This window comes from Ambystoma mexicanum, chromosome 4q (assembly GCF_040938575.1).
Source record: "Ambystoma mexicanum isolate Mex_15411 chromosome 4q, UKY_AmexF1_1, whole genome shotgun sequence".
NCBI lineage: Eukaryota > Metazoa > Chordata > Amphibia > Caudata > Ambystomatidae > Ambystoma > Ambystoma mexicanum.
The window spans coordinates 1072656383-1072681006 of NC_090928.1; the positions used below are offsets into that span (position 1 = coordinate 1072656383).

Here is a 24624-nt window from a genome sequence, read left to right on the forward strand (position 1 = left end):
AGAGAAGATCTCGACTTGGAGGAAAGATGAAGGTCGTTGCAGAGTTTTCCGGTTAAAGGTGGTACCTTTGTTTCGCGGTCGTGGTAAAACGTGTTATCCCGGTTGCCGGGGTGCTTGGCACAGGTAAGGCGACCACGAGGTATGTCGGGAAGGCGAAAAGACGGTGAAACTGGTTATCCCCACCAGTCAAAGGAAGAAGACTCTCCGGCGGGAGATCTCCTCTGTCGTTGGGAAAAAGTGGTGAGACGGTCCAGCAGGGCTCCACCGGTAGTGGTGTCGTGGCAGGTCGGCTCAGCTTCTCCCTTGTCAGATTCTTAGGTCCTGTGGCGACTTCTGAAGTTCCAGTTCCCAAAGCCCTGCTTTTATGCAGCAAACCCCCATTCACTCAGCCTAGCTGTCACTTAAACATGCTAAGTGGTGAGCCGGTGGGCTGTCATGAGCGGTACTCCCGAGGAGCCAAGACTGGCCCAGCGTCCCCGGAAGCAGGCTCATCATCCACACCCCCGGTTCCAGCAGACCCCTACAGGGGCCCTTTGGACCATGTCCTGGTGCCTCTGGCGCCAGGCTCATAAGGAACCACAGTCCCGGCGCCATGGGCGCCGGGCTCATATTCTTAAAGTGTGCAGCAGTGATTGGGTGGACTTACCTGTGGCAGACCATGCTGCATACTCACCTAGAACAATCCAAGCTGGGTGAAGTCCCAGCCACTGGCTGGGAGGGACCAATCCTCTGTTACAGGAACTCTTTTCTTACCTGGGTGAGGCTGGAGGAAGAATACGCACCAAAGCACTTCTCCACTATTTAAACCACGCCCGATAGAATTCACATGCTTTGCGTTATTCTGCAACAGCAGCAGGACGCTCACCGAGTCGCCTCCTGCATTCCAGGTCCAGACACACCCTCAGCTTCTCGAGCAGCAACCTGTGGATGAAGAAAAGGCACAGGAACATCTACTCACCAGAATTCAGCCACAAGAGTCCAGTCTCCGACAACCTGCAAATAAAGACATAAGGTTAGAAAACGGGCAACACACTCGCAGCTGCGCTCGCTTACCTTATCCATCCGTGATCACACCAGAGTTCACCGCGGCCTTCGCTTCGGCAGCATCCCAGCACCTGGAAGACAAAAGACATTGTTAGTGGTGTCCGAGCCGAAGGGTTCGCAACTCAGTTATACTTACGCGCTTCTTCACGCGCAGCAGCGGCAGCATCGCCCTCATTTCGGCATCTGAAAGGAAGGAAAAGACATTATTAGAGGTGCCCATTTTGACACGGCCACAATTCAGTTGTACTTACATGCCACCGCACGTGCAACAGCGGCGGCATCGCCCACAGCATCTCGGCACCTGAAAGACAGAAAAGGACATTATAAAAGGGTGCTCCTTCAGAAGCGGCCTCAGATCTTCTATACTCACGAGCCTCTTCCTGCACAGCAGTGGTGGTGTCGCCAACAGCTCCTCGGCACCTGAAGGACTATTACAAGCCACAAAAGGACACTGAGCCTAAACACTGAAATCAACCAGTGACGTAACTGGATTCCACGCGCCCCTGCATCAGAAGCAGGATGGAGAGCTCGGCTTTACTAAAACAAAGGTGAGCGTTTGTGGAGACCAGTCGAGAACCAAGAAGTGGGAAAAGCAGAAGATTGGTGGGAGAACTTTCCAACCAGCTTGTAATTACCCCTTTTTTCTTCCACCTGCAGAAAACTCACCTTACAAGCCAGACAGTCAATATTCGGAGGTCCTGCCCAGAGCGTCTTCCGAGTTCTACGCCTCATCATAGTCATAGAAGCAACTGTAGCAGTCCGGTTTGGGTCAGCACCTCCGTGGGAATCAGGTGAGCGTTACACCGGCTCACCACTTGGGCCAATCAGGATGGAGTGCGACTTGAGTTGCCTAGGCAACTCAGTCCAGGGTGCCTAAATTCCCCTCCACCCCTCCTAGTACCCCAGACAGAGTGGCACCACTTTGGAGGGCTTCTGTGGAGAAGCCCGCCAAAAAGTGGAACAAAGGGCTCGACTTGGGTTGGAGTCACAGAAGAGAACACAAACGCCATTTTAGAATCAAGTTTTGGCAAAAAAATACCAACCGGAGAATTAATATTAATTAAATAAACTGGCGGTATGTTCGAGGCTACCGTAAATAATGAAATAACGATAGTAGCCTAAAACAATGGGAAATCCCATAGGAAAATATTCACGGTTGAATATAAAAAGTAGTATCCACTGCCACCAGCCAAAACTCGATCAGGGGGGACGGAGACGTGCCCCCTCGACTAACAGACCCTGGGGCAATCAAATTGCCCCAGCCAGTACGTCCACAATATGATGGTTTGTACTGGTTCTGTTCAGAATTTAAGACTAGTAAAGTCAATGGTGACTTTACATGCCCTGGGAGACAGTAGTCAGTCCCAGGGTATGGAGTCTATACTGGGGGGTCACTATGACACCCCTGTGTCACTGCACTGAGGGTGCTGTGTAACACATCACAAAAACATATGAAGCCCTATGGAGTAAAAGACCCCATAGCCCATTAAACACATCTAGATTCAAAGAAACACACCCAAATCATGTCAAAGAGTGAGGGTAAAAGAGTCTCACTCTTGGCAGGAGAAAAAAATAAACCCCAAAAATCCAGCAAAGCTGCTGGGGGACTCACCAGGTTAGGAAATTCAGCCTAAACAGAGAATTCTCCCTAACAACGATTCCCTCCTGGGTGGCAGGGAAACTCTAGCCCCTGGAGTCGCCTCCACAGGGGAAGCCTCCATAGGTTTCGCCAGGGCTGCCACGACTCCCTCAATAGAGGCCTTAGCCGGGTGAATCAGGGCCTTCACGACTTTGGCCGTACCTGAGGCCTTCATCTTGGGGGGAGGGTCACCGCCTCGCTCCCCCTCGGCCGTCTCCGTCGGGATCGACCGGGGCTTCTCCCGAAGCATACCCGGGGTTCTCTGACTTTCTCTTCACCGAGCCAGAGCGTTGGCTCGTGGTTGATGGCGTCAGTCATAGTGCGCCCTGCCTGGCAGCCGAGGAGCCTGACCAATCGGCACTCCCGGTGCCCGTGGACTCGCAGTGCTTTGCCTTTTGTTGGGCCCCCGTCGCCGGAGCGCCCTCAAAGGTCTTAGAAGACCGCTCAGGTTTCTACTTCTTCTCACCTGCTGCTGGGCTCTTCCCCTCCAGCCAGTTGGAGAGTTGAATACGATCCTTCATTGTCCGTTCAGACATGTTCTTACAAAACGCACAGTCCTTCTCCACGTGCGATTTGTCGTTGTGAAGGCAGTAGAGGCACCGAGAGTGCTCATCCTCCTTGAAGACGTTCTGAAGCCTGCAGCCAGGACAGCTCCTGAACAGCTTGGATCCAGGAGGCGTCATGCCCCTTGTCCTGGGCCATGTCCACGCAGGGTAGGCCTCAAAGGTCTTCCGGAATCCTCAGAGAAGTGAAAACACGACGAAAAATGCCCTTGAGTGGTATAGAAAATTTCCAAAAACTGGTCCCCGTTAATTTTTAAGCGAAGTCGGTGGAGCTTGAGGCTCGATTGACCGAAAATATAAGAGTAAACTCTTCATAAAAGCTCGAGAGCTACAGCACGAGGACTCCCAACACTTGAACGTGCGGTAAAAATCTGAAGATGGCTGCCAGAGGAGGGGCTTAGGTAGAGGGCAGTCATTGGCTGGGGGCAGTATGACCCAGAGACCAATGATTGGTAACTAGTAGAAAGACAGTTCAGAAACTAAACTGATTTTTTTTCTTTACCGAGAATTCCCAGCCTGACGACGGAGAATATTCATGAGCATGTGAATCCATGCCAGACCCCATGCTGTAGAACTACCGCTTTCATAGCGTCCCAGGTGTTAGCCGGGGAGGTATCTTCGCTGGGGTTTTCTTTAAAGAAGTTCTTAATTAAGGTCGCCATCGAGTCTCTTAAGGGCATCTCGTTGAGTATTGGGTCGTACAATGTCCATCTGCGCTGAGCGGCAGGTGAAGGCTTGTGTACTTGTATCTCCAGGGTCACTGGGGCATGGTCGGATAGGATTCTTGAGTCTATGGTTACATCGTTGGCATAAGCAAGCGTTTGCGGGGATGCCAGGAGAAGGTCTATTCTGGAGAATGTCCTATGAATGTAGGACTAAAAGGAGAAGTCTCTTTCTGAGGGGTGGAGTACCCGCCATGAATCCACCACCTCTAGAGATCTAAATAGATGTAGGAGAGCTAGTGCTAGGGTAAAATCGCCAGAGGAGGGCAGGTGCGATTTATCCTTCACGGGATCTGGGACTCCATTGAAGTTGCCTCCAATTACTATTTGGCCCTCCAGGAAGGGGGGGGGAGAATGGGGCTCAGTGCTTCATAAAAAGGTAGCTTGACCCGTATTTGGCGCGTACACTGCAACAAAGGAGTACAACTGTCCCCACAGCAGGCATTTCACTGCCGTAAATCGGCCGTCCAAGCAGAGTTTTGTGTCCACTATCTGGGGGTTTAGTCCTTTCTTGAAAAGAATCGCTGTGCCCCCTTTTTTAGTGTCTCCAGAGGCAAAGAATTGTTTCGGGAAAATGCTGCGAGCATAGGTGTCCAAAGTCCACCGGTAGGAGATGCGTTTCCTGAAGCATGGCCACCGCTGCATTTTCATCTTGGAGTTTTTGCAGGATTGATTTGCGTTTGGCGGGAGAGTTTAATCCCTTGACATTCAGGGAAACAAAGCTTAGAGGATGGTGTTCCTGGGTAGGAGGTGAGGCCCCTGGTAGCTTTGGGTGGGGGGAATGAGGTAGATGTCGATCAGTCAACATTTTGAAGAGTCTGTAACTGCTTGCCATCCTGCACCTGAAGTTTTTGTTTAAGACCTCCAACGGGAGGGCCAAAGTGTAACTAAGGCAGGGGCAATATTTTAGATCTGGCACCGCCCCTGACCAACGGGGTAAAATAACTATTTTCAGCTAACATGGCTAGAACTGAAAGCAAACTTGGTGGATCATTCCAAGGACTCATATGTGGATTGTGCCTTGGAAATGGGCATGGGCCGTGGGGGAGGCCCGCTGCAGTGCCTGCAAGGGTCATCCACATTTTGTTGAGTAGTGGAGCGCCATTGGGCAAAAGAAATGTTCTGGGCCTAGCAGAAGAGCGAGCTATGCTGGAGAAGGCCCTAAGTGGAAGAGGGGTTGACGGAAACATGTCTCAGGTCTTCCAATATTCAGTTTTTTTTTTAACGCTTTTAACCCAAGTGTTGCATGTCTGTGCTGGGTCATTTCTTTTTCCTGAATCTCGGGACCCTCAACCAGGAGCTCTGCTTCGTTTTTAGTGGCGACGTGGGGCCCTCATTGTCTTCGGGGGTGGAGGGTGAGGGGTTCTCGGGCGTTGTTGCATGCATGATCTTCTCCGCATCTTCAAGGTGGCTGATTTTTCTTAAGGTGCCCTTGTAGGTGAACTGTAAGGCTGTTGGGAAAAGCCATCTATATCGAATCTGTTGGTCCTGGAGGAAGAGAGTCAGGGGCCGGAGGGACCTCCTTTTTTGGAGAGTGAGTAGAGACAAATCCTGGTAGATCTGAAGGGGAACGCCCTGAAAGGTTAGTTCATCTCTAGTGCAGGTAAGCAATGAGATAGCTTCTTTTGTGGTGAAGAAGTGCACCCTGGTGATAAAATCTGGGGGCGTGGGGGGACTCCATCACTACCCCGCGGCGTGGGCGCAATCTATGGGTACGGTCTAGGAGGAGCTTAGATTTGTCTAGTTGTGGGAGCAATGATTGAAAAAGGTCACCCACGTACCCCGCCAGATGTTTGTCTGGGACTGAGATTGGAACTCCTCGAATTCGAAGGATGTTGCGTCGCGCTCTGTTTTCAAGGTATTCCTGCTTGAATTCTAGATTTTCACATTTATCTTGCAGGGTCCTGATTGAGTGTTGAATTTCCTCCAGGGCGGTTGAGTGATCCAGAGCGTGGTCTTCGACCTCTCCCAATCTTTGTTCAGCCTCTGTCACCCTTTGGTCGGTGTGTTCTAATTTTGTGGTAAATTCGGTCATGCAAGACCTGAATTCAGATTTAATGCCAGCCATGAACGCCAGGATGTCACTTTTGGTTGCGAGGGTCTCTCTGTCTTCGATGCTTTCTGCGGGGTAGAGATGGGGGGCCCAATTTCTTACTTTTGTCAGCCGATAATAGGATTGTGGCAATGTCCAGGTTCTTACTGGATTTCAATGGTTTAACCATGATGTCCCTAGAGAGTGGGAGGGAGAGTACAGTGTCTTCCAGGAGAAGAATATGGCGTCAACACGAGACAAGCTCCAGATGAGAGGTGGGACGCTTTTGCATGTGGTATTTCCAGGAGCTGTTATGGTGGTAAAGCAGGTCTGTCTGGGGTGTGCTCGTGGGAGTCAAGGGACCCTTTGTTATTACTTTCCTTGTGGCGTGGCCTACTGGCCGGAATTCAGTCGCTGGTAAGCGTTAATCCCCCTTCTCCGTTGGGGGGGAGGCTGGGGGTAGTCACTGCAAAAGGTGGGTAAGAAGGCTGACGGCTTGGATTAGTTTGGGGCTTCTTCATCCTCCCATTGCTAGCCACTACAATCTCCACCATTTATTACCACTGGGATTCCTGGAAGCCGTGACCCCTTAAAGAAACGAGTGGGGGAGGGGGTCTCCCATTTCCAAAGTTGTGGGGCAGATGGATGTCACCTTGATGGGGGAACAGGGAGTGGTTGGGAGGGTCAGAGCGCCCCAGGAAGTGAGAGGTGGGAGTAGAACAGCAGCAGGGGCGAGGAGGGGTCGGGGGGATTGCCACTTTTTAATAGTACCACCTGGAATGGTAGTATCTTGGCTCACTTTGTTTCAGGTGATAAAGGTGCTTGAAAGCAATAAGGACCGAAGCGTTAATCTCCCGTCTCTGTTGCAGCTCGTGAAACCAGAGCTGGGTTAATATCACACAGTGGTCCCCCTCTTCAGTGAGGGGGGGGTACAGAAAACAGTTGCGCTGTTAACGGGGCCCAGGCAGGGGCTCCAGCATGTGTAGAGCTCATGGAGCCTCCAGAGTGGGTCTGGGGCGTCCCAACCATGCGGCGCCGCTGGGTGCACTCACTCACCGCTCTCAGGGATAAGAAGGGGTGGCAAAATGTCTTTTTCCGTCTTCAACCTCCAGGTCTCCATCACAGACACAGCTCAGGCCCTCTGTCTCAGCTCGCAGCGCAAGGTGTTGCCGCAGAGCTCCAGGCTTCAAAGCCGCCGCGCCCCCAGTCCAGCCACTCAGGCGGGGCGGGCCAGCTCTGTAGGACCCGCCAGAGATTACAATCCGGAGTCGATGGAACTTCGGGAGCGGGGACTGTGGGTCGCCTAACGGGATGGGCGGGTGGTCGGCAGGTGGGACACCAGAGGAGGGCTCCTCAAGGCCGGGAGTTCCCACCACTAGGACTCCTCCCAGCACTGCTGCAGACTCCAGCAACTCCGCCCGCCATGTTAGAGGGAAGCGGCGGAGGGCACGCGGAATCAGTGGGCTCGTTCCACGGCTTCCCGGGGGCTCAAGGCTCCCTTTTTCTTCTGGGAGTTGCTCCGAAGCCTCTCATGTCCTAACAGACATATTGCCTTGAAGTTGGGATACCAAAACCTTGCTAAAGTTATCAGTGCAGTGGGCCCGCCACAGAGGCCATTAAAGGAGCGTCTGCATCACGGGTGCTCCAGGCCACGCCCCTGTGGGGTAGAATTCTTAAGTTAGTTTTGTAGTGTACTGATCTGCCTTACAACAACAAAGTGTGTTATCTAACCAAGCATCTCCCATACCCCCACTTCAGCCTATGCAACAGTGTATGGTACGGTATACGAAACTGTTTTAATCTTTAATGTGGTAGGTGTCCAACTGGACACCAATATTGTGTTGTGTGTGTATAGAATTGTACTTGCCATGTAGTTTACTGAACTTAATTCAACTGGCTTGTTAGAATAAACAAGTACATTTTTGATTCTTACCTGTCAATACATCTATAGCTTGACAACTATTGTGTATATGAGCTTTACTTTGCACTAGTCTCCTCCCCTCCTTAGACACACTAGCAGTCAGAGTGTGGTTATACATTGTGAAAACACGTACTTCCAATAGGCATAGTCTCTCAGAATCTTTTTCCAATAATTCTTCTAACTCTATAACTCATTCTAATTGCAGGTTTGACTTCGGACTTCAACCTTCCCCAGTCATGTTGATAAACAACTGAGAGTCGAATAGTTCAGCCCCCCAGAGGAGCGTTGTGGAGAGAACCAATCATAGGAGGGGCTCAAATAAGCCTGAGGAGTTTCATTAAGCCGGAAGGCGTGGAGGAGGTGTGGCCAGTCAGAGAGAAGTGACACTAGATGTGGCATTCTGAACTGCGGTCCAGGCTGCTGGGGTGCAGCAGGAGTGGGGAAAGCACAGAGAAGCCCCATAGTGGGGAGTGACCCAAGAAGCCCCATAGTGGGGAGAGACCCAAGTAGCCCCAGAGTGGGGTGAGAGAAAGAGAACAACCCCAGAGTGCGGAGAAAAACACAAGAAGCCTCAGGGCGGGGAGAATACATAGAAGCTCTAGAGTGGGGAGAGCTTAGAGGAACCCCAGAGTGGGGAGAGTACAGAGAAACCTCAAGAGTGGGGTGAAAGCAAGAGACTGATATGCATTGTGAAAGCACTGAGAAGTCCGAGAGTGTGGAAAGATGAGGAATCTGACCTTAGAGTGTGGGGAGGACCAGGAATCACCAGAGTAGGGAAAGAGAAGGAATGTGACTCTGGAGTGGGAAAAGTATCAAGAAGCCCAGAGTGGGGGCGAGGAAGAAAGATCCCCAGTGTGGGGAATCAGAAGGTGCAGAGCCCCAGAGCAGGGAGGAAGAGACAAAGAAACCCAGGGTGAGGAAACGCAAAAGAGGACATTCTCCCTGAAGGGCAAAAGACTGGTACTTATAAGCCAGGGAAGGAAATGGATGAATAGAAGAGCCTGGGAGGAGCCTTCAGCTTTCCAAGAACTACATTAACTGAACTGTAAACCTAGACAAGGGCCTATGATATGTAGTAAAAGGGGTGGGAGACAGAAACCATCAGCGATATCTTTGCTTGGGCAATTCTCCAAACATGTCCGAGTTGATTTTGTGGTTTTTCCCTTGTTGGCACACAGGGAAAGGAACTAGTTTAGATTAGGATGCCCATACATAGGAAGCTATACTTTTTGACATCCTGATGAGCAACCTTTGCATTTCTTTCTGTTTAGAGTAGGGCTTAAGAGTCCCAGGGTAGGAAACTATTAGTTTTATCCTTTTTTTGGTTAAAGAAAGTTGTAAATCATGCTTCCATGTTAGTCTCCTGGTTCTGACCTATCACATAACTTTGTGGCTATTTGCATTATGTTTCCAAAATGGGCTGGTAGCAGCAGATATTTTACTACCACGTTTTTTTATTCTCACGTGAACATTCGCATTTTACCACTTTGTTAGGGAGAATTCTCTGTTAAGGCTAATTTCCCAAACCTAGCGAGTCCCCCAGCAGCTTTGCTGGATTATTGGGGTTTATTTTTTTCCCCTGCTAAGAGTGAGACTCTTTTTCTCCCACTCTTAGACATGATTTGAGATATCCTTTGACTTTGTAATGTGTTTTATGGGCTATGGGGTCTTTTACTCATTGGGTTTCATGTGGTTTTTGGTAAGTGTGTTACACAGCACCCTCAGTGCAGTAACCCAGGGGTGTCATAGTGACCCCCAAACATAGACTCCATACCCTGGGACTGACTACTGTCTCCCAGGGCATGTAAAGTCACCATTGACTTTACTAGTCAAATTGGGAACAGAACCAGTATAAACCATCATACTGTGGAAGTACTGGTAGGGGTAATTAGATTGCCCCTGGTCTGTTTTTCGAGGGGGCACTCTGCAGTCCCCCCTTGTTGAGTTTCTGGCTGGTGGCAGTGGTTACCACGCGAAATATTCCACCGGAATATTTTCTATGGGATTTTCCCATTCATTTTAAACACAGCACTTTTTGGTGCAATGTTAAAGATACCGCCGGGTTATTTATTTAATATTTATTCCCCGGTTGGGTCTTTTTGCCAGAACTTGGTTTTAAAATGGCGTTTGTGTTCGCCTCTGTAACTCCAACCCAAGTCGAGCACTTTGTTCCACTTTTTGGCGGGCTTCTACACAGAAGCCTCCAAAAGTGGTGCCACTCTGTCTGGGTCTACAGGATGTCTGGGAGGGGGGTTTAGGCACCCTGGACTGAGTTGCCTCGGCAACTCAAGTCCCACTCTTGTAGGATTGGCCCAGTGTTGAGCCGCCCGGCTCACCACTTAGCATGTTTGAGTGACAGCTAGGACTGATGAATGTGGGTTTTCTGCATAAAAGCAGGGCCTTGGGGACTAGAACTTCAGACGTCGCCACAGGACCTAAAGAATCCAAAGAGGGAGAAGCTGAGCCGAACTGCAAAGACGACACCACCGTTGGAGCCCTGCTGAACCGTCTCACCACTTTTCCCGACGACAGAGAAGATCTTCATTCCGAGGAGTCTTCTTCCTTTGACTGGTGGGGATAACCAGTTTACCCGCCTTCTCGGATCATCTCGTGGCCGCCTTGCCTGTGCCAAGCACCCCGGCAACCGGGATACCACGATTCACCACTACCGCAAATAAAAGGGTAGTACCTTTTAACCGGAGAACTCCGCGGCTGGTTTCTTCCCTGGCAGTGCAACGACCTTCCGCTTTCCTCCACGTCGAGATCTTCTCTTCCTCTGGACGACGCCGCTACTTGCACCCACTGCCAGGAACAACTGCCCCCGCTGGAGGATCCTCTCCATTTTAAAAAGGTACTGTGTCCGCCTAGCCTCCCTTGCAACGGTCTGTACGAGGTGTCTATTAAATCCTCGACTTACTACCTGGGCTGACCCTAGGCTGGCTAACTGAACTTTTCTGAGCTGAACTAATTCCTTTTTGAACTCCCTGCAAGACTTTTTCGAGCCTCTTAAACTGTGTGATCTTGGGCGCATTGGTGCTCTGCTCTCTCTAAGAGGGAGCCTGGCCTCTGAACTTTTTGCTCACAAGTAGACTTTGACTTTCCTGCCTTGCTGGGTGCTTCTAAAGTATTAGTGTTGTGTGCTTTTCTAATTTCTGCCTTTTCCCTCCCTTCTTTGATAACTTATTGGAGTGCCATCTTCAGTTAAGCACTCACCTCTGTCTGAAAATAAGTGGCGTTAACTAAGACTTGTCTAATAAGGAATAAGGGATGTATATATATTAATAGTGACTGTGTTTTGAACTTGCTTACAATAATAGCGCTGGAGTGTTTCTATAAGTGTGTTTTTAAATAAATAATTATATAATTTGATACCAGGCTCTGGTCAGTGTTTCAATTTTGGTACCTATCTTGTATACTCTATATACTGTCTAACTCTTCTTGAGAGAGGTCTGGCTGCTCAGCCACAGCTACCAGGTAAATCTGGGTGGTACAGACTGCTACCAATTGGGTTTACTGCCAACACCTATAGTCTTAAGCCTTTTGCAGTGGTCCTTATGGGAACTGCACAGGTTTCTGCCTAACACATTTAATGGTCGCAATCTACATCCTGGCTAAAGGGTATCTCTTGCTGAGTAGATGAGGTGGCCGGAGGCTGTCCATGAATGAACAGCCCGTGCCAGTTGGAATGGTGTAGATGCTTATCATTGATGGGCTTGGTGGTGACTCCAGCTCAAATTCGTCATAAAAGGAGCACTTTTGCAGCCATTCATCAATTCGTCTTTGGAGCCACAACCCTTACGAAGAGGAGCATCTCATTGAAGACCTGAACTCGTCATTGCAGCCATCCAGCATTGTCTTCTTCAACCATCCTGGCAATTCCCTTCTCCTTTGCTGATCTCCAAAAGGCCTTTGTTCGGTGCTTTTACCACTGGAACAACGGAACAATCTGTCTCAACCCTGCTTGAGGATCATGCCCTTGGAACCCTTTGGAGGTGTCCCAGAACCATTCTGTGGGATGACCACCTTCCTTCCCTGGGGTCTCCTGAGGTGGTTTGATTGGAAGAGAGTCTCCCAAGAACTTTCCTGCTATTGTTTTCTTTTTTTTACTTTAAATAACGGTCTGCTGGCTTTGCCAATACTTGTTTAGACTACCTTAAAGACTCCTAGCTTCCTGCAAAGAGATATATTGTGACTCAAAAGGAACTAGACCCCATCCCTTTTAGCAAGAGAAGGACTTAGAATCCTATGGTTATAAGATTGGGTATGGTGTTTTAACTCCTTTCTTCCTTACATATTACTTCACTAAATGAGTCAATACTCACCATAGTCTTTCTTCACTTGCTTTGCTACATTCAGTGTTCTAAGATTGATCTTACTGTGTTCAAAAGTAAAGTGCTGAGGAGTGGCCAAGATGGAGATCAAGTAGGATGTACTCGGTCAGAGCTCCTGACTCGGTCGCAGCCTCCACACCACGCGCGAGTGTCCGGGGCTCCCCTGACCATCAGCCAGCAGTAATTGACAAGTGTGCGGGAGGAGGAGGAGTGACATAACGATTGACCCTCCCACAGTCGAAGAGTGAAGTGGCACCTGCTGACGGTTTGAGGAGGCCAGGCCTGCCCCAGGGCACTCTGACTCACCGGGAGCAGGAAAAGCCTCCCAGGCAAGAGTGGAAGCAGATGCAGCAGCTCCCCTGTGCACTGCCCACACTGACCGTGCACAAATGGGGATTGGCAACTGGTCTCTGGAGTGCTGTGGGAGGCGGTCCACCTCATTGCCCCCTTCCGACAACAAGGCATGCTGCATCACAAGTAGCGGCACCAAAAAGGAGCTTGGCAGCCCCAGTGGGGACGAAGAAGGACACAGGTCGCAGAGGGAACAGCAGACTTGTGAAAGCCGGTGGGTGCGCTCACCCACTAGTAAAGCACAACAGAGTTGAAAAGAAATATGGTGGGCAGTGGTGGGAAAGAAGAGCAACCCAGCTCCTTAGCCCACATGGCTTGGAGGGGCAGAAGTAAGACAGAACGCGGCTCCAATACTGATAAGGCACTTGGAAATGCAACGAAAGCATCCACAGGCTGTCAGAATGAATGTAAATTCAGAAGGCAATAAGAAAAATGACGAAGATAAATCAGAGGCTCTGCACCGAGGTTCTGTTACGGGCCATTAAGTGAGGAGCAGAACCACAAGCACACACGTCAAACAAGAAGGCTAAAAAAACAGAGGCTAGAGTAAACAACTGCTCAAAAATGTGGGATTCACTTGTAAATTGGGACACACCAGCCAAGGCCCAGGTGATCAGCACCCCCTGCAAGCAGTGGGAGGACAATACACAGACATGTCCCCAATGGTGAGCGAGCACACTGAGACCTCAATGCAGGACCTTAAGAAGGATCTTAGACAATTTTTGAAAGGAGAAATGTCCTCCTTAAAAAGGAAGAGCTCACTGCAATGATCCAAGAGAATGCAAAAGAAATTGGATCACTGGGAGCAAGAGTGGCAGACTGAGTCGGACATCTCTAGTCTCAAATAGAGAACAGAGAGCACCCAGAACACTGATGAGGACATGGAAATGGCAGTAAAAACTCTACTGAATAAATATGAGGGCATGAAATACTAGTTCAGAAGGAGGAACTATGGATCAAAGCCCTAAAAGAGGGTGCTGAAGATCGGTATATCAAGAAATGACTTTTAAAACTATTAGCAGAAATCCTGGGTGACCGGTTAGATACAGAATATGAAATGGACCAAGCTCCACCCATGGGGCTACTAATATCTGACCAAGGATCAAGACAAAGATATTGTAGCTAAAATGCACAGCTCTGAGCTAAGCAGAAGATCCTACATTCTGCAAAAAATAAAAGTATAATATTCTACATGTGCTGCCAGATTCAAATTTATATTGACTTGACGACGATGACCCACAGAAAAGGCATGAAAGAAGTGACCAATCTATGCTAACAACAAGTGAGATACAGATGGACCTTTCCATTTGGTCTTCAATTCCACCAGGGCAGCTGAATATCCACAGTAACTGGTCAGTCATCTCCTGATGGTGGGACTAACCCAGGGAAATAGGGGACGGAGGTAAAAAAAAGAGCCTGATCGAGTAAGAAGAGGTGAGGAGAACCACAATCAAACAGGACACAAACATTATCACACTAAATGAACTGACGCATACTGGGACCCTTTACATTTTGTAAACATGGTCTTCCAATAACTGATGTGCAAAGAGAGTAACCAGATATAGTGATGATACAAGAGACCCATTTGATCCACTCAGACACACAGACTATGTATGAGGAACCACACAACTATGTATGAGGAACTATCCAACTCAGTTCCTTGCATGCACAAATGCAAAAAAAAGAGCGCGGGTAGCTATATTGGTGAAAGAGGGACTAACGGTTGTGGTAGAGACTAGTGTAGTGAAGTATAAGGAGGGCTGTATCATCCTACTGGAGTAGAACCTTGCACAATGACTTAATAGATACAAAACCAGGGTCAAGAAAAATGTATTAGAGAATGCCTAAAACAGGTAGAGGAACCCGCTGAAGGTATGAAAATCATAGGGGAGGACACAAACCTAGTAACCAAGTGTGAAATCCAGTACTAGATCCAGTACGAGAACCTTTGAAACGACAAGAGCGATGTCTAAAACGCTAAAGGCTATGATTCTGGACCAGTGCTTAATGGATGGATGGAAGAATAGATACCTGGACAGGAAGTACTAATACTACTTTTCTGCTGTGCACAGCATATACCCGAGAACAGACATGAGACACTTCTCAATTGGATTGGCTAAATGAATAAAAGAGGCAGCTATAGGAAGAATCGCATGTTCAGATCACTCCTGGCTATGGCTTGACTTAGCATTTAGGGGAGTGACAAGCCCACAAGGGGATCTGGAAACCAGAAAGTTATGAGCTAATGGATCAGCAAATGGGAAGGAAGTGGCAACCTCCATAAAGGAAAACTATGATCTAAACACAACCGAGGGAACTGCCTAGCCCATTCTCTGGGGTGCCCTGAAGACATACATTCTGAAAGACGAACAAGATAAAGACCTGCCAAGATAAGGCTGAGGAAAAGCTCAAGGTGGGAACGGAGGGTGGCCAAAATCATATTTAAGAGTACACCCTCCAAAGACAATGAATGAAAATCTTAAATTATTTTATTTTAATTTTATTTATTTTGCATTTTTAAAGCACTCGCACAGCCGGTGGGCATCGAGGCACTGTAACCGGAATATGTCTTAGTTGCATATTTATAACGCGCTTAATACCCAGAGGTTTCTAAGCACGGTCCCGGGGATCGAACCTGTGTTGCTTTGTGTCATCTTGTTTGCAAGGTGAGCACGCTGTTGGTGAGCTATCCTCCCAGGACATATAAGAACCCAGCTCCAGTCCCTTATAAATAATAAGGCAGAATCAACCTTCCTGCAAGCAAAACAGCACTTTCTTGAGCAAAGGGCCAAATGTGAAAGACTGCTGGTTAGAAGATCGCAATTTCAGATAATAGAGAAGAGCTTTCATAAAAATGCTTTGGGGTGGAGGGGATACAGGGCGCAGGGGGAGGAGACAGCAAGCTAGTAGGTAGGGGAAAAAGGGAAATGTTTGCTACATTTTATGAGACATTGTATATGGCAGAAGAGTTGGACATCCAGGTGCAACAGAAATATCTGGAGGGGCTAGAACCTCCTATAACCACGGAAGAGCATAAAAACAAGTTAGTTCTATTCCCCATCATGCAAGCGGTGGTGGCGAAGGTCAGCCACTGAAAATCAATTAAGGTCCAGACTGACACAGCTTAACAGCTCTTTTTTTTTACAAAATCATTCTCCGCTTAACGGATCCAGAAACTGGCAGTTATTCAACCGCTTCCGTGATGTAAGGAGAATAACTCCCACACTGGAAGAGGCTCACATCACAATTGTCATAAAACAGGGCAACATTTTGGAAATATGCTCATCATACCGACCCATAGCATTAATATATCAAGATGCAAATATTTGCACTAAGGTACCGGCCAATCGAATTTAAACAGTGCTAGCATACCTAGTGGCTCTGGATAAGGTGGGCCTAGTGCCAGGGAGATGTGCGAGCAATAACATCAGAAGAGTCATACATATAGTTGATAATATTGGTCGCACCAAGTTCTCCTGCTACAGGATCTAGAAAAAACATTCAATCGAGTTGACTAGTTTCCTAAGAGGCTCTAAAATAATGTGGGTTTGGGGGAACATTAATAATGATGACTGAGGCAAACCACAAATAGCTGGTAGCAAGAGTCCAAGTAAATGGAGTGTTCTCACAGAAATTTCTGCTGAAAAGGTGTACCAAGCAGGGATGTCCTCAGGACCCCCTTCTGTTTGCAATGGTTATGGAGCCCTTTGCAGCCCAGATCTGAAAAGAACAAAGCATCCAGTGGGTCAATTGGGCCAAGAAGAACACAAGGATTTAATTGTTTGTGGACAATGTCGTCCTAACGCCAATAGAGCCTGAGGTGTCAGTCGCTGGGGTAATTGAGGCAATTCATAGATGTGTCCTGGTTTAAAGTTGATATGTCCAAATCAGAATTAATGAACCTGGCGCTTCAGCTTCAGAACAGGAGAGATCCGAGCTAGAGAAAGTTTGACCATTTAAATGGGCACCAAAGTATCTGAAATACTTGGGGTCTATATCAACAAGAATCAATCAGGAATAAATAAGGCAGATTACCCACAGTTTATAGAGGAGCTATGCTAAGACTTGGGTAAGTGGAGGAGGATCATGACAACATGGCTAGGGAGGATATCAATATTGAAAATGATCACTGTCCCAGACGTCTGTACCTCTTTCAGACACTACGCTTAGAACTACCTCCTGATGTCCTTATCCTGACAAGAGGGATTTCTTCACCTTCATTTGGCTGCAATGAAAGTTCTGCATTAATAGGATGGCTCTCCTTCCATCTCGTGAAAGAGGGGGAATGGGAGTCCCAAAATTACTAAACTATCATGCACCCCTTCTCTGATAAACCATGGCTTCTCATGGAGCAAACAGTGGCTCTATCATTTCTGGAGGCAAACGTGGTTGATCAGGCAAGACAGGCCCACAGGTCTATAGGTTAAACCGGTTACCAAAACTTTGCTAATGATGTGGGATGAGGTTGCAGCTAGATGTGGACTGTGGGACGTAGGGGACAGGGCAAGCAGGATCCCACTGCCCCTCCCCCCACCCAGACACAAGGAATGTCCAAGTGAGGGTTCAAATCCCACCTCCATTTACTTCTAAATCATCAATGTTTGTTGGCGACATGGGGATTGAACAGGGTATTTATATACAGGGCTCCCTCCAAAGTGGATGATTTTTTATTTTTTACCACCTTCTAGACCAAATTCCCAAGAAGGAGTTATTGCACACAGAAGAATGGCTGAGAAAGACACTAGCCAATGGTGGGCTAGGTACCAGAGTAACCAAGAGGGGTTTAGAGAACCAAGCTACCAAATAGGGCAGTACCCTCCCATAGCCCACGCCGGGCTGAGAGTAGGAGGGGATGAGCAAAGTAACTACCACAGTAAGAATAAACAGGCCCATAGCCCACCCAGGGCTGAGAAACCGGTTACCCCTCCAGCAAAAGGATAAAGCAATCAGGGCTCGCCAAGCCCATAGCCTACATGAGACTAAGACATTGAACTATTCAGAAAGAACAAAGAGTGCACTCTGTTGCCATCACGAATACAGACCTATCCAGGCCCAGAGGCGATTTCCCGGGAGACAAGATACAGCAAAAACAGGTTGGACTATCTGATGAGGATACAGGGAGAATTCTTTGGTGGGGGTCAGAAATCCAGTCACCACTAAATTATCAAAAGGGGGAAGTAACCGTATCCTAAGCTGCAGCTTCTTTATTTCTGTCTTTCTTTGTCCTTCTGTCCTTCTTTCGCAGATAGGTTAGAATACATTTGGACAAAGGACAATGTTTGTCAGACGTCCTGATGAGCATCCATTTGTTATTTTCTAGAGTGGGGACCCCTTTATAGAAATAGTATTAGGGGATGTTTTCTTTCATTTCTTTAATAAACTCAATTATTGAACTATGTCCTCTGGTCCGTCACCTATGAATGACTTACCACAAATCACAACATTACCCTCCCCATTCACACCGATCAGACTCAACACAGCCTTCTAACCATGGCTGGAAGTTTTAAGGTTTATTAAATGGGAAGGTCGATGGAGAAAGATAGGTGATATGTTTCTTGGAAGAGAGGTTAGTGGTTTACAGAGCTGTAAGGAAGCCTTTAAGGTGGGATAGAATGACAGATGACAATATTTTCAGATAAGGCACTGGGTCATGCAACGGAAGGTTATACTGGGAGGCTCCAGAAAAATGAAAGGAACAATATCAGTAATCTACAGGTTATTGGTGAAACCAAACCAATTCCAACCAGATAAACACATGTTGGTGTGGCATGTGGTTTGAGGGATAGAAATGAATGTAGAAACGTTCAGGATAACCTTGCCGTAATGCTGTTGGGCTAGAGGAGACAAGAAGAACAAGATAGAGAACTAGGTGGCTGGGCACCGACAGCCAAGCTTTTGCTGGCGGGGAGGTGGTATATACCCAAGTTGTGAAAGAATCTGACCTCCCTACTCCCCAACAAAGATGCTCTGGCTGGCAAAGGCTTGGGATCCATTGGTAATGAAGAAAATGACAAAAGCTCTGCGAAACGCCACAGACAGCTCCTATTCAAGCTGGATTCCCTTTCTAAAATACAAAGCCCATGATTGCTTAAATTTGATGTGCTGTAGTAGTTTGACTTAATTGACTAATTCATGATTAGGAATAATTCAAGACCTATAAGCTAAGAAAGATGAGATTCAAAACAAATTATCCAAATACAATGTTTGCTATTATAATGCACAAATACATACATTGCATTATTAAAATATGTCAGGGAAAAAGAGCTTGATTTATTTTTTCTTTTGTTTTTGTGAAGTAATGGTGAATTTTGCCATTTCTTTAAGCTCAATATAGATAGTTGGATGAAAAATAAATAAGGCGTTATTGCTGTTTAGCCAGAGCACCTCAAATATGAATGTCCACAAAATATTGTATGTTTAGTACAATACTTATCTGTGGTTTTTAATTCCAAAGAGTTGTCAAAGCCGGAATAAATAATTGTATTTGTATACATTCTGGCTAACTCTTATTATTAAGAGGGCTTTGTGAGTGCTTAACTGAACCCTTCATCGCTCTTACACGCTCCTATGCCAGAGCTTACACACCACCTACACTAGTCTTTCCCGCTTTACCAGAATAGTGTGGCCTCTTAGGATCTCTCCGCAGGCCATTTTCTGAAAAATCATCTTACCACCTGCCGACTAAAAAGAAAACGCCTTGAAACACTTTTGTCATATCATATCCTATCCTATCCTATCAAGGTGATGCTTTATTCAATGCTTCCTAGCCACTGGGCTGCTTTTGTTCAGGAGCAGAGGTGACATGGATTAGAGGTTTGGGCTATTCCTTTCGGGAGCTTGATCAATAATCTTTTGCATATTGTTGCCCCATTCGGTAATGTCATGCCATGAGGTATCCAGATGAATTTCCAGTAATTAAATAAGTCACCTTAAGTGCTATGGGTAGACCTTGCCAGGGGTTCAGAGCATGGTTAGCCCATGACTGGTTCAGATCTTTACTAGAATCTAAGCTAATATAACGTTAAGTCAGTGGGAGCTGCAGAAGCAAGTTTGCTTTTCTGTGAGAGAGGCAGTAATCCGCATCACAGAGTTTAGCAAACCTGAGGGGGTTTAGTTAGCCTAAGACAAGAGTGCAATGAAATTGGTAGGGTTCTACAAAACATGAGAGTGAACACTTTGGCAAAATGGGTGCAGAATAGACAGGTTCTACAATATGTTGAATTCCTTCACTGGAATAGTTTGACCCGCCATATCGTTATTGGGGTGATGGGGGTGGGCGGCGGTGGGGGAAGGGCAAGGTGGGCAGAAACGACATAGGCACACAGGATGACCTAGCTAAAGAAAAGGGATGAGTTAGGTTTCGACCTCTGGGAAACCTAGTAGAACTCAATGCAGCACATAAGTCCAACAGGTATCTGCTCCGAGGCCACAATTACTTGGACAACAGACACAAATATACTGTCCTGTGAATAATCCAGAAAAATCCAATTATGAAAGAGCAGTGTCGCACACATATGTTTCTGACAAAAGAAATAGTAACTACATGTCAGATCGGTCAGAAAGCAGATCAGCGACCACCAACATAGATATAGTCTTCAGGAGGGAAACAACCCTGGGTATTATTACCAGCCCATTACCCCAAAAAAAGAGTACAGAGGTAAGCCTGGTACACAGGAAAAGGGTGGCAGAAACAGCTGTATATAAAATGCTTGAAAAGTTAGAGAAAGTGTGGCCCTCCTTGAGATGAACCAGAATGAGGGAGGCGGTAGGCCTCCCTGGAACAGGCATCACAATTAACGAAACCTGGACAGCTACACAGAGAAGCTGGGTAGTAAAAATACAAGTGCTCTTCATGATTGCAGTATCATCGCTGATGATCAAGCAGATTGTCTCACACACTAACACACACATTAACGTCCTAATCTTGCAAGCTCCTTGAGTCTTAATATTGAACCGACTTTTCATCTCAGAATTTGACCTGCACAAATACTTGCACTGCCACTTATTGCTCATTCTCTGTCAATACATGCATATACATTTGTGATGTTAGACAAGTGCTTGGAATAATACATACATTTTATTAATTCTCAGACAGTTATTTGAGAGGATAAATATTGCTTCTGTCCATGTATCAAAAACACATCTTAGTCATTAAGGTTTACCTGGCCGGTTAGTAGCAGCCATGATAAAGACTTGCCGACGTCTCTCCAGCCCATCCATCTCTGTTAGCAATTGGTTAACCACTCGGATACTGGACCCAGACTGAAATAAAGAGAAGGTGCATGACTTTATAATCATTGTTGCATTACAACATTGATTCTGCCAAGGTGAGGTTATTGGCACTGAAGTATATATGTTTGGGCCTCATTGGGGCAATGCAATGGCAACTAGACTATGGTCCATTCCAACCAGTAAGAGTTTAGAACAGATGCGTCCAACTGATTACAGGGCATTTATTACACTAAATATTACACAGCAAAGAGTGTCATGCTTTGGGCATATTGTTAGAAGGTGTTTCCTAAGACTTCCATATATTGCAGAAGAAGATCTAACCACACTTGGGTTGTAGGACTTCTCCTTAGATGCTGGACTCTCCCGGCAGAGCAGTCTGACGCTAAACTCTTAGAACGGAGCAGGGTGTCAAAAACGTTTATTGAAACATACAAGGAACGAGTGAAGGCAATGTCCCAGGTAATGTAGCAACAAGCCATGCATGTATTTTGGGATTTGGTACAATTGTTTTCTAAAGACACATGAGTTTTTTGTTCAAACTATAAAAAATATAATTCACAGGTTGATGTATTAACGTAATAAGCAATGTTTATTGCAGACAAAAATCGGGCCATATTGGCTACAAAACAAAGATAGTTGTTCCATTGATGTGCGTCCAGAAATAAACATTTCTTATTCGGCATCTGTAACCTATAAAAGAAACTGAGTACTTCTTTGTAAACTACATTAGTGGTTCTCCCTTCAGGATTAACAGAGAGTTAGGTAGCTCACTCTGGAACAGGCCACGTAAAACTGCCCATGTCTTTTGCTCGCCAAAAGTGCACGGATAATTATTCATCACCAGTACCTTTGAACGCAGGTAGACGAGGCAATAGCTCACAACCAGATATGCAGTTAGCAAAATAATGAGCACTTATACGGCTATTTATTCATAGCTTAGAAGCAACAAGTGATAAAACAGAAATAAATCACAGAAAGGACAGAGAATTCAAAAGAAAATACATCACAGTGGGCGTAACTGAATCCCTCATCTCGCCAGAAGCGGCTGGAAGACCCTGGTAACAGCCAGGCAGAGAGCACAACAGCCCACAGGAAAGTTGCAACAAGGCGTCCCCCCTCCGACTGAGGTCTTTGTGGTTTCCCCCTGACCTTTCCGATAGCTCCGCATATATGGCCTCCTCAAAAACGGGGTGGCAATTTCTCGAAACTTCTGGCATTAGCGCTTGCACATTGCTGAGTGACTGTTGATTGCCGGCCGGGTCAACCGACAGTAACCCCAAGGAGCAAAGATTCCCTCTTCTTCTAAAACCCCACGGAAAACAATTCCATAACTCATAGCAAGACATAAAAGAACCAGCTTTCCCAGCAGAAATGTCCTTGACTGAGGCTGTATACCAGGTTTAGGAAGCATGTCTTTCCGCAAAGCAAGTACAGGCATGGAATAAATATCCATTATGGCTCTGAGTGCCCCCAGAATGCACTGCGCACCAGCACCATGTTTTAGCTCAAGCATAACACCATGCGAGAAGCAGTCTTCACTTACCCGCTACCTTTAAAGTCTGCCCCTGAGATTTGATGGTCATGGCGAAACAAACCTTTAAGGGGAACTGAAGTCTTTTGAATTCAAATGGATATTCTGAAGTTATAAGAGGTATTCGTGGTATGAACACAGACTTCCCCTGGCCAGACCCGGTTAGCACCGCAGCGTCAATCACAATTTTGTGGAAAGGTTTCACTCGCAATCTAGTGCCATTACAGACCTTAGGTGGGTTGAGGTTCCGCAATAATATCACAGGTGCTCCCACTTTGTTGACAAGTTTGTGTTCAGGAAGACCAGGAGTATTTAAAGTGTTCAAGAACTCAACAGGGTTGTGGACTGCGTCATCACTTTGAACCACTAAGTTTACAGAGGGAGTCCGCTGAAATAATTAATAAGTATCTTATCGATTACAGCAGTGATGCTGTTCTTTGGCATTAAACTGGCAAGCTCACATAACCATGCTGTACATTTCTCCATTAGATTTCTTATGACAGGGTACATTTCGAATGCAAGGTCTGCTAAAGAATTGACTGCCTAGGTCGGAAGGGATGACAATTTTGCTCTCAAATACGGGATACTCTCCGTTACCAATTTTAAGAAGCAGTTTGGAAACGTACTTTATATTGAAGATTTAAAATATCAATTTTTACTTTTCTAACATCTTCGGTTTGTGAGATACGGGTATCCTTTAAAACAAATATACCCCCCTTTCCCACCTCCCTTAACTGGATTTTTGGAAAATGGTAAAACACACGTTTCTCTATTTTTGGAGAGGAATCGGAATACCAATGTTCACGTCTGTAACATTTTAGTTTTTTGAGATACAGGTATCCTCATAAAACATTTTTTTTAAATCCCCCGCCCCTCTTTCACCCCGTTAGGGATGGAATTTCCAAAAATCCTTCCTGGGAAAAAAACGTTTGATGCTGTGATGCCAAATGTGCCTGACAGTACATTTCTGAATATAAGGAATTTGCGGGAGGACATGAAAAATTCGAAATACTAAACACTTTACACGTTATGAAAAGAGGGAGGAAATAGGCTTAAAACAGTCAGAAGTTTTGAACAGGCCTTAATAAGGCAACAATGAAATGAAGTACTGTGAAGGCATCACGAGTCAGACACAGACAAAAGGTTCAAGTTCTTTTAACAAAGTTTTATTAACTCAAAAATGCAAGGTGGAGGAATTCCTAACTTGCCCTATGCTAAAGTGGGATTTCTCTACCTAAAGAAAACTAAGGATAGTCTGCGTCAGGAAGTCTAAAGTAAAACGTTAGTCTGTGTCCAAAACCCTCACGACTAACAGCATACAATGTGTAGGGATGTCAGCACCCAAATCAACAGTGTTCAAAGAAAAGTTCAGAGGTTTGGCTTGTAATCAGCTCCCCTTCCCCAAGTTCAAAGTATTTCATCAAGCACAGGGGTTCCATTCCCCAAGAGTTCAAATCATCCAGCTTTCAAACAAAAATACAGGGTGTTTCTTTCCTCAAGAGTTAAATTCTTCCCACTTCCAAAACACTTGACTTCAAAATCAGATAAAGGTGTTTGCACAACACAAGCTTCTTTATAGGCGTTTTCGGCAGCTTTTCCATTAAGGGGGCACCCAGTCTAGGCACAGTCGTCGGAGCACACGGTCAACCCATTATAGGTCATGCAGCCGGTACCCCTCCATACTGTTTTTCCATTAACACCAGTCCACTGCTTCTCCTTAGCAGTGAGGCTTGCCTCAGCCACATGTGTCACACTTGCCTGACACTGTATTGTGGCTTAGCTGGCCACTATGCACTTGTGACGCTTTAATATTATGTTCCCTTGTCTCTTGGCAATGCTCACTTTCTTATCATATACAGTTCTTTGCACTTTCTTGGCTTTGGCAAATACTGGATTCACATATCATGCATAGTACGTTGTGCTCTCTTGGCTTTGCTAGCACTTGTTTAAAGTTAATGCAGTTCATCGTTTCAATGCAGTTCAAAAACTTCCTTTCAGGAAGATTCGCAATCTTTCTTTCACTCCTCTCAAGATGCAAGAGTGTTCCCATCTTGCTTTCATTTAATTCGGTATTTAAAATGCCTTACTTTCATTTCTTTTGATATTCAAAATGCTTTACATTCACTTTAACCTGCATAGCAATGTATGTTTTCCATTTATCTTAATGTCGCCTGCCATCCGTGTTCCCCCTTCGGTTTCACTCACTGGTTGGACTTACAGCTCTTCGCAAGGTCCTCTGACGCCACAGGGTTTCTTTC

General features: G+C 46.5%; 1 protein-coding gene across 4 annotated transcripts in view; it reads right to left on the reverse strand.

The window, feature by feature from the left end:
• Positions 1-24624, reverse strand: part of NVL (nuclear VCP like) — a 1303574-nt gene that overhangs the window by 430240 nt on the left and 848710 nt on the right. For all 4 annotated transcript variants that reach the window (XM_069608641.1, XM_069608644.1, XM_069608642.1 and 1 more), the window contains one exon: positions 20766-20865. In XM_069608641.1, the coding sequence (XP_069464742.1) occupies positions 20766-20865 (100 nt within the window). The remainder of the gene's footprint in view (positions 1-20765; positions 20866-24624) is intronic.